This window comes from Protomyctophum bolini (assembly GCF_963924005.1).
Source record: "Protomyctophum bolini genome assembly, chromosome: 12".
In the NCBI taxonomy this organism is placed as follows: Eukaryota; Metazoa; Chordata; class Actinopteri; order Myctophiformes; family Myctophidae; genus Protomyctophum; species Protomyctophum bolini.
This window is the reverse complement of record NC_137873.1, coordinates 17814055-17822650: the sequence shown is the minus strand read 5'-3', so window position 1 is coordinate 17822650 and position 8596 is coordinate 17814055. Positions and strand designations below refer to the sequence as shown.

The 8596-nt window shown below is 42.6% G+C and overlaps 1 protein-coding gene across 2 annotated transcripts in view; it reads left to right on the top strand.

The window, feature by feature from the left end:
• The first annotated feature begins 2791 nt into the window (after positions 1 to 2791).
• The window catches only part of LOC308325517 (BMP/retinoic acid-inducible neural-specific protein 3-like), a 25264-nt gene continuing 19459 nt past the window's right edge, over positions 2792 to 8596 (top strand). Inside the window, exons 1-2 of one of the 2 annotated variants that reach the window (XM_080778033.1) lie at positions 2792 to 3328; positions 3572 to 3878. In XM_080778033.1, the coding sequence (XP_080634159.1) occupies positions 3619 to 3878 (260 nt within the window). In that variant the 5' untranslated portion in view covers positions 2792 to 3328; positions 3572 to 3618. Of the gene's footprint in view, positions 3329 to 3499; positions 3879 to 8596 lie in introns of both variants that reach the window. The other variant, XM_080778034.1, reaches the window with a different exon arrangement.

Sequence of the window (8596 nt, the reverse complement as noted above, 5' to 3'; positions counted from 1 at the left end):
CCAAATAACATGAAAGCAAAAGTACAATCAATGTACGTATAGGTTATTGATTCCGAATTGGAGCATAGCCTCTCGCTGGAGTTTAAATGACAACCTAATGACAAGATTACTGTATGCTGTAGTTCAAAAGTACAGTTTTATTTCATTTAGATAGATCGTTTTAAGCATTTCTGCAGATGCTTCTCGTGTTTAAGGTTTTAAATGGGCTTGCACCTCCTCCACTGCATTTATAGGGAGGAAGGACAGTACTGGCAAGGCATCAAGGCAACAACCAAAAGGGACTGCATGTACAACACAGAATAGCACGTTTGTGCAAACAGTCTTTTCTGTTAGAGCCTCCATACTGCAACAGTTTTCCAGAGCACACCATTTTCATTGTTGCCATTTTTCCCGACATTATGGCCTACTGTAACTTTTTTGCGTTTAGAACCTATGTCTTGTTGTATTGTTTTGTATTGATACTTTAATAGACCATTTTAACAGCCTGCCCAGATGAAAGATATAGCTCTTAGCTAACTCTGGCACATTTACATTGATGTGAAAACTGAAAATGTGATTGATGCGACTTGTCCCTGGTAAGAATAAATGAATGAATAAGCGCGTATGCATGCACGCACACACACACACACACACGCACACACACACACACACGCACACGCACACGCACACGCACACGCACACACACACACACACACACACACACACACACACACACACACACACACACACACACACACACACACACACACACACACACACACACACACACACCATAGTAGCATTTCACTTTCTCCCTCTTCAGCGGACACGAGATCTATTGATAGATCCTGTTGTGTTGCACCTGTCAACAGGCCTGACCTGACCTCAACACTGTAATCCACAGGGTCATGAGCACTGCGCTTTCTTTTGGCGCTCAGGGTTCATGTAAGATTGTCGGCTGCGTGTCCGCTGAGAACGATGCTGCTGCATGGAAGATAGGGGAAAACTCACTATACAAATATGCCTCCGCCAAGCTGCTGCAGTTTACCTCCATGCCTGTCCAGACTCATAAAATAAATAAACAAAACAATAAACATCCAACAAAAAGTTCAGGAAATGTGTGTTTTTATACTACTGGAAGGCCTATTTGTGCCCCTACCCCACTTGTCAATGATAGACCTCAATTGTCCAATCTAAAAAATATACAATAAAATAAAAGAAAGTAACTAGCAACAGCAGAATAAGCTGTTGGGCATTGGCATTGAAGATTTGGCACATATTTTCATGGCCACAAACCAGTTACTCAGCTGTGCCGCTCATCCCACAAAGGCATGTTCCTTACAAATGGGGCACCATTTAAAAGGGGAATAAACAGGCTTTCCAACGGTAAACAGTATTGCCCAGAAGCATGGTTAATACAACAGGGACACATTTCAGGATTTTGTGTTCGATGTTGTATATTATTAATATATGGTGAAGACTGAAGGTTAAATGAACGTGGAGGGAATTTTATGGTCACATGCTGTGACCATAAAATTCCCTCCAGAAATACCTGACATACAGTATTCACGAGAATGGGACTTACGCATGTATACGTATTAAGTATATACACGTATACTTGGAGGAACTCAAACTCCAACAGATCCTGAATACAGGCGCTTGCTTTCCAGCCAATGGTTAAGGCCCCTGCAACTATAGTTAGAAAAAACAGGTACAAACTCTCATTTACCGGTATACCTATTACCTATACATCCATGCATGCCATTAATGATGGAAGCAGAAAGCAGCATAGCTGTTGTTCAGTTGTGGAGACAGTTGAACAAGCCCATTACCATCTTGGGAGGATGGTAATGATGAGCGGATGCTTTTTTTTAACACCTCTGGACACAGCTGTCACCAACAGGGGCATAACAATAAGAATACACTTTTATTCATGGCCCTCTCACACATCTTCACTGTTAAAAATCACAATTTATTCTCTGTCGAAAGGACTGCGTCACGCCATGTTATAACCTATAAATCAGGTTTAAGAAAGACCGTTATGGATCACATCACTGATGAAACTTCATGCCATGCTGGGTTTGACTGTTTCTGAAGTCATTGTATATGTGACTAGAGTTGGATTGTATTTGTAGTGAAGTATTAAGGTGAATCATACATATTATACAACGATAGACTAATTTTTAGGAAGTATTGCAGTTTTTTTCTCCTTGTTTTGCATAATTTGCCTTTGAGTTTGGGAAAGTTTTAATAATGAATCATGTATCACTTGAATCTAGAGCATGTGAAAACTAATGCAAGGTGGATCCGTTTCAAAGGAACATACTTTTGTTTTGGCATTTGATTAATCCAGTCAGAACAACTTATGACAGGCAAGGCTGATATGGGGCATAGAAAAGAACAAGAATGAAGCTTGGTATTTAGCAGTGAAAGGAGGAATGTTGGCACATAATTAGACTATTATTAGTCTACTTAACACATGTAATGTGATATCTGCTTAGAGTGGCATGGGACCATCTGCTGATGATGGCAAATAAAGAGGACAGACAGACAGACAGACAGACTGATTTTGTGGATAGATTGGTGAATTATCTTCTTCCTCTTTATCGCCATCTCCTTCACTGTGATTTTCATCATCATCATCATCATCATCATCATCTTTCATCATAAAGTTGCTGTACTCGAAATTTGAATGAATCTTGCCTCTTGATTCTTGCCCTCTTTTGCTCTCTGCCTGCCTGTGCGCGCACGCACGCACTCACTCTCCTGAAAAAAGGAGAAAGTCCCCCCTCCAACCATTCGTTCACCGACTCTCGCAGAAGAGGATCAGCCCGCAACGGCAGACACCGCTATGAAGCGGTAACGTTCAACACAAGAGAAGAAATTTGTCAAAAGAAAACACAGCTCACTCAGATACTGACTAGGTTGGATGTTTTTCGTTTTGCTTCGTTTTTCTAGCTGATTCTTTTTTGGAATCCGCAGTTTCTGACCGACACGCGGACATATACAATTATCTATTATCCTTCGTGGTGGCTTCAACTTATTGTCGCTGTCGCACCTGCCGTTCGTCGCCTCGCACAGACAGACGCTTAAGTTGGCAGCGTGCGTAAATCACTGCACTCATCGCATCGGCGACAGATCAACTTATGGGAGAGTAATCCATTCTTTCGATTGAGCCTGGAGCCTGCTAAATCAAAGGCACTGAGTGATTTGTTACGCGACTTTTCCCGGAACCATGAAGAGCCAAGGTTTTGTCATTGAGCAACTCGCACGACCACGGGGGAGTTAACTTCTTTTTTAAATACGTAGCCTATAGCCTACACTATTTGGGTTCGTGTTAAAACATTTGGTAAGTGGCCTGAGTGCCTATAACATTTTAATTCAGATATCAGTTGTGAAATGCATTAAGGTAAATCAGAATAAAATAAGGATGAAATATAATGAGTGAAATATATAATTTCACTTCGGATATTTCATCGAGACTTTATCCTGATTATACGGATACATTTTTGTCCCGCAGCACTGAAGGATGCTGTGCACGTCCTTGCAATGTCTCACACATCCCTCCTCACCATGCTGTTGTCCTCTATAGGACACGGGTCAAGTTTGGGAGGAGGATGAGGTGTCGCTGGGTGAAGGATGAGCTGCCAGGGAGTCGGTCTTAGAAGGCTGTGTCTGCCGCTGTTATGGGAGGGGGTGGTCCTCAGCCTCTGGCTGGCTGCTGGTGGTGTGGTGGTCGGATCGGACGGCTCGACGGCACCGAGCGGCGGCAGCGCCCCGCCGGGGTCCTCCCTGAGCTGGCTGCTGTCCGATAAGGGGCCCTTCCACCATTCCCTGGAGTTCACCGAGTCCGTGGAGAGGTACCAGCAGGGCTTCAGCACCAGATACAAGATCTACAGGTGAGACAACAAACCCCGAGGGAGTGTTTGCCCGTGTGCCGTAGGCCTATCGTGTGCGTGTGTGTGTGTGTGTGTGTGTGTGTGTGTGTGCGCGCGCGCCGCGCGCATGCGTAAAGGGCTGGATTCTTCCTCAGATCTATTTTGGCAGAGCCCAAAGCTCAGCAGCAAAATAAATGTTTCCAATCTGTGTTAAAGCAATAGGCTGCTATACTATCAGGCAGAAATTGGCTTTTTGTGTCTGCTGTCACTGTTAAAACTCTATCCTAAAAATAAATAAATATGGTCCTGTTTTAATGGCAGAAGACCTATAGGGCCTCAGAGCTCAGAGGTCAAACAGTAGCCTAAAGTTGATTTGGAGATATCCTAATCCTACCAAGCCAATGCCACTTTCATGCCATTTACAAGCTCGCGCCACATGGCTAATGCAACCCCCCCCCCCCCCCATGACATGACATGACATGACATGATGACATTACATCATTCTTCTCAATCGGATCAATATGCATCCTTCACAGGACTGGGATTGCTGGCTGACTGACAACGTCTGTGCTTGAACACTTATCAGCGATTCTAAATACCTTTGGTTTGGGACCCACTGGTGGACCATGATGATATTGCAAGTGGGCCTCAACATAACTGGCAAAACATTAAAATTTGAATGATAATTAAAAAAATATATATATATTTATTATTTATTCTATTTTTGAAAAATCTTTTTCAGAAAACTGTCATTTTCAAACAGACATTTTTAGAATCTGATCTCAGATCAAAATGGGTTAAAGTACAGGAAGTATATTGAATGTTTTTCTTGTTTTGCATACGTTTGCATATACAGTAGTTCCATTGATCCAAGCCAGAAAATAGACATGCTCTGAAAATGTACATGGCTAATGTGACCACCCTTGGGTCCTGTCATTTCAAGTGGGCCCTGATCCAGGAAAAAAGGTTGTGAACCAATGCTCAACTGTACAATTACTAGGGGTGTAAAAACTAAAAATACATTTGAACAGCGATACGATACATGTAACAAAGGTTGACGATACCATACATGGACGATATTGGTTCATTATGGCGATACGATATGATTACCGGTATTTAAAATCGGTACAGCAATTATTTAGCAAATACATGGACATTGTATTTTGAACACATGTGGACAAACCTGAACATGAACACAGAGAATACACACATTTATCGATAGACCAAGTGTAGCGAAATTGAATGGAAAAATTATTTATGTCCTCATTTTCCTTTTTCTTATTAAAATTGCTAAATACAACACACAAGTACTTAGTATCGAGGCAATCGATTGCAATTCAAAACAATTCAATACTGATTATTTGCATTGCAAAACGACCACAATAGGATAAAATGTCGATACGATATGATGCTATTTACTACATCGATACTTTGATTGTATCGTTACACCCCTACTATAATTATACTGTACATCTCAGATGGCGTTCAAAGGGCTTCAGAGCCAGTCCCCTCTTTCATGACTCAATGAGTCCAACTTGGCTTACTAAGTTCTCATGTCTCGTTCCAGTGACAGAACGGCAGAATGCCTGGAAGTGTTTGGGCGCTGGCAGAAGGACTGTTGAAGCCAAGCCTCTCAGAACCTACAGTATGTGTCCTGGAGCCTTTCCCATGAGCCCTCATATCATTTTAGTCCAGCTTCACAGTGTCAGGTGTGGCAGTGAAGGCTGCAGACATCATGATCTTTCAATACACATTCACACACATCCTTGTGAGTGGACACCGTGACAACGATTGTTTTAAGTATAGAACATATGCAATCTTTGAGTTAGTTTCTCATCTCCTCTTTGAGGAACCAGATATGGTTCCTCAAATAACCATTTTTGATGGTTCTTTCAAAATAACAGATCTACGTGCTTGTGAGCTTGTAGATCTGATATTTTCGTCGAGCTTGTAGATGTTCTATTTTGGACAAAGAGAGTGTAGATGGAAAAATAACGGAATATAAACCCCCTGGGAGAAATATAGGGTGTGGTTAAGTGCTCTTTGTGGAATTATTCCACATCTACAGTTTCGGTCTTTAATGTTCTGTATGTGGGTAGGAATGTTTTGCTTCAGTAAGCCTATAAGTGAAGGCAGCATTTGTCTGCACAGCTGTTAACACGTCAGCTCCATGAGTTGACGTCATTGTTATTTCTTTTTTCATAGTGCTCATGGGAAGGAGAAAAAAAGTGCAAAGGGACTGCTCTCGACAGTTTTTTTTCCTTTCATGTTGTGTTGCACACCAGGGGTCTTCAATGTTGTTCAGGCCAAGGGCCCCAAAGAGCCCCAAAAATTATATTGCAGATTACGTTTCTATATACTGTAGGCTATCACAAAGATTTGGGGTCCTGGATCCCCTGGTTGAAGACCCACGGTGTAGACAGTTGAATGAGCCATCTTTGTTTGTGTGCATGGTGCACTGTGAACTGTCAGGCCAAATCTACAACAACATTAACATTAAAGATGGAGTACCATTATTTTTTTACACCCTACAACATGATCATCAGGTATAATTATTATATAAGGAGGAAGAATATTTTCAATAATGTGTACAGTATTTGTTAAAATGCTGTTTTTATGTGGACATACCCACCAGTTCATTAAGTGGTGCCTGGTTTGCCTGGTGGGTGGTGAATGGTGATCAACCTTAACTGAAGCTGCACCCACAGTTGTTGATAAAGGGGGAGGGGTTAGGGGAGGTGATAATAGTGTGATCACTATATCACAGTTTTTTTTTTGGCACGTTTGACTGTCAAGGTTTCAGCCTCCAGGAAGAATTGCACATAACAACCACACTGAGGAAGTAAAATCATGAACACATGAAAAACTGGAAAAATATAAAAATCACGGCACTCCATCTTTAAAGAAAAAGGTGGGGGCCGAGACCCTGCGGGACCCCGGTCAACAAAGTATGAAATATAGAGTTTAAGTACGTTGTTTACAACAAAATGTGATATCTACCATTTGAAGAGAAAGACCCCTAAGTCATTGTTGCCATGAAAGCAAAAGCTGAGGTGCAATTGAAAGTTCTGATTGTTTGAAATTGATTCAATTCATTTGCACAAAAGAAAACAAATCAAACAATACAGATAATCACCAGGCATCTGTCATTGCTGGTTTAAGTAGAAACGCGAATAGTATTTTAATTCACGTTTTGCAAGAGGCAGAGGCAGAGACTTTTCAGGAATACAATGCTAGCTGTATTTCACTCAGCCCCTTCAATGCGGTGTTGAGTGTGTCTTTTCATATCCATTATTACTAAGAGCGTGGGGCTTACAGTACATTATCACAGAGTACATCTAAGATGTCCACAGAGGCGCGATCAGCTCCAGTCTCGAGCATCCGTGTGGCCTACAGGGCTTCAGCAGCAAGTAATTAAACTGTCAGCGTGCTCCTTGCCTTGCTCCCACCGCACTTGTTTCCCCGAAGGAGGCATTTTCATTCATCTCTGTTGATTTACACGTGCCTTCAGGTTAAATAACTATATGCATGGCAGAAGTGTTATCAACCACGGCGAGAACAGGCTCCGTCACACCCCCCCCCACACACACACACACACACACACACACACAAACACACCACACACACTCACACACACATACACATGTGATCATGCTGGTTGAAATGGCTGCGGGCTAAATCGCGGGCCCCCATCGCGCCCATCAAGCCCCGGCACCGCCGGCGAGGACCGAGAGGAAGAGCTCGCTCGCTCGCTCTGGCCCACTCGCTCGTTATGATGATTGGACATAATGACACATTCTGCACTGTCCTGATGCCCCAATTATTTCCCTGACGATCGTTTTCTTGTAGCAGTGATTTGATTGCCTCCCATGAGGGCAGAAGAGGGGTGGAGCGACAGGGCACCCGCAGAGCCAGGGAGAGAGAGAGAGAGAGAGAGAGAGAGAGAGATAGGGCTAGATGGAGAGATGAGGAGTCTCACTGAGAGACAGACACAACACATTTTGTTCCAGTATTGGTATTCTAGTGCTATACTGTAGCTCCTGCCTGGGCCAGGAGGAGTAGTCTAATTTGACAGAACGTGATTAAGGACCACAGGGGGTGTGTTTGATCAACTGGCTGATGACAAGTGTCAAAGGTTAAGGAAGTTAAATGAGGAAGTTAAATGAGACCTTTGGGGCGCTGGGGCGGTTTTGGGGTTTGCTGAAGTTTCTTATTGCTGTTTAATACGTCTGGGTAATATATTTATCGTTGTTGTCGGGCAGAAACCTCTTATCTCCGTATTTTAATTTGCGTGGCAAAAATAGCTTATCTATTAAAAAAAAGATTCAAACATGTCACAATATGGTAGTATGGTCTCAATATTACAGTTATTTGGTCCAGAATACTGTAATATTAGATTTGGACTTTCTCATGCAGTTCCATGCCCTGGCTAGTGGCTATGGGTTGTGTTTTAGGCATATCAAGTGGTATCAAGCCAGGTATTTTCAGTTAGGGGACCTCTCTTATATAGACACAGTGTGGCCTTTAACCACAGCTAATGGTGTGGAACCGTTCAACAACAACATCCATTATACATGAAGAACCTTACCCGCGGGTACCTTCCTAGAACAAATAACAGTAAAACGTGCTTTCTGCAGTGGTTTTAGCGGATAAAGTAAACAGCCCCGGTAAGATTTAGTTGTTTATAAAGCACACACTCCCGCTTACTCATTTACCCCCCACCCATGGAATGCAGGACC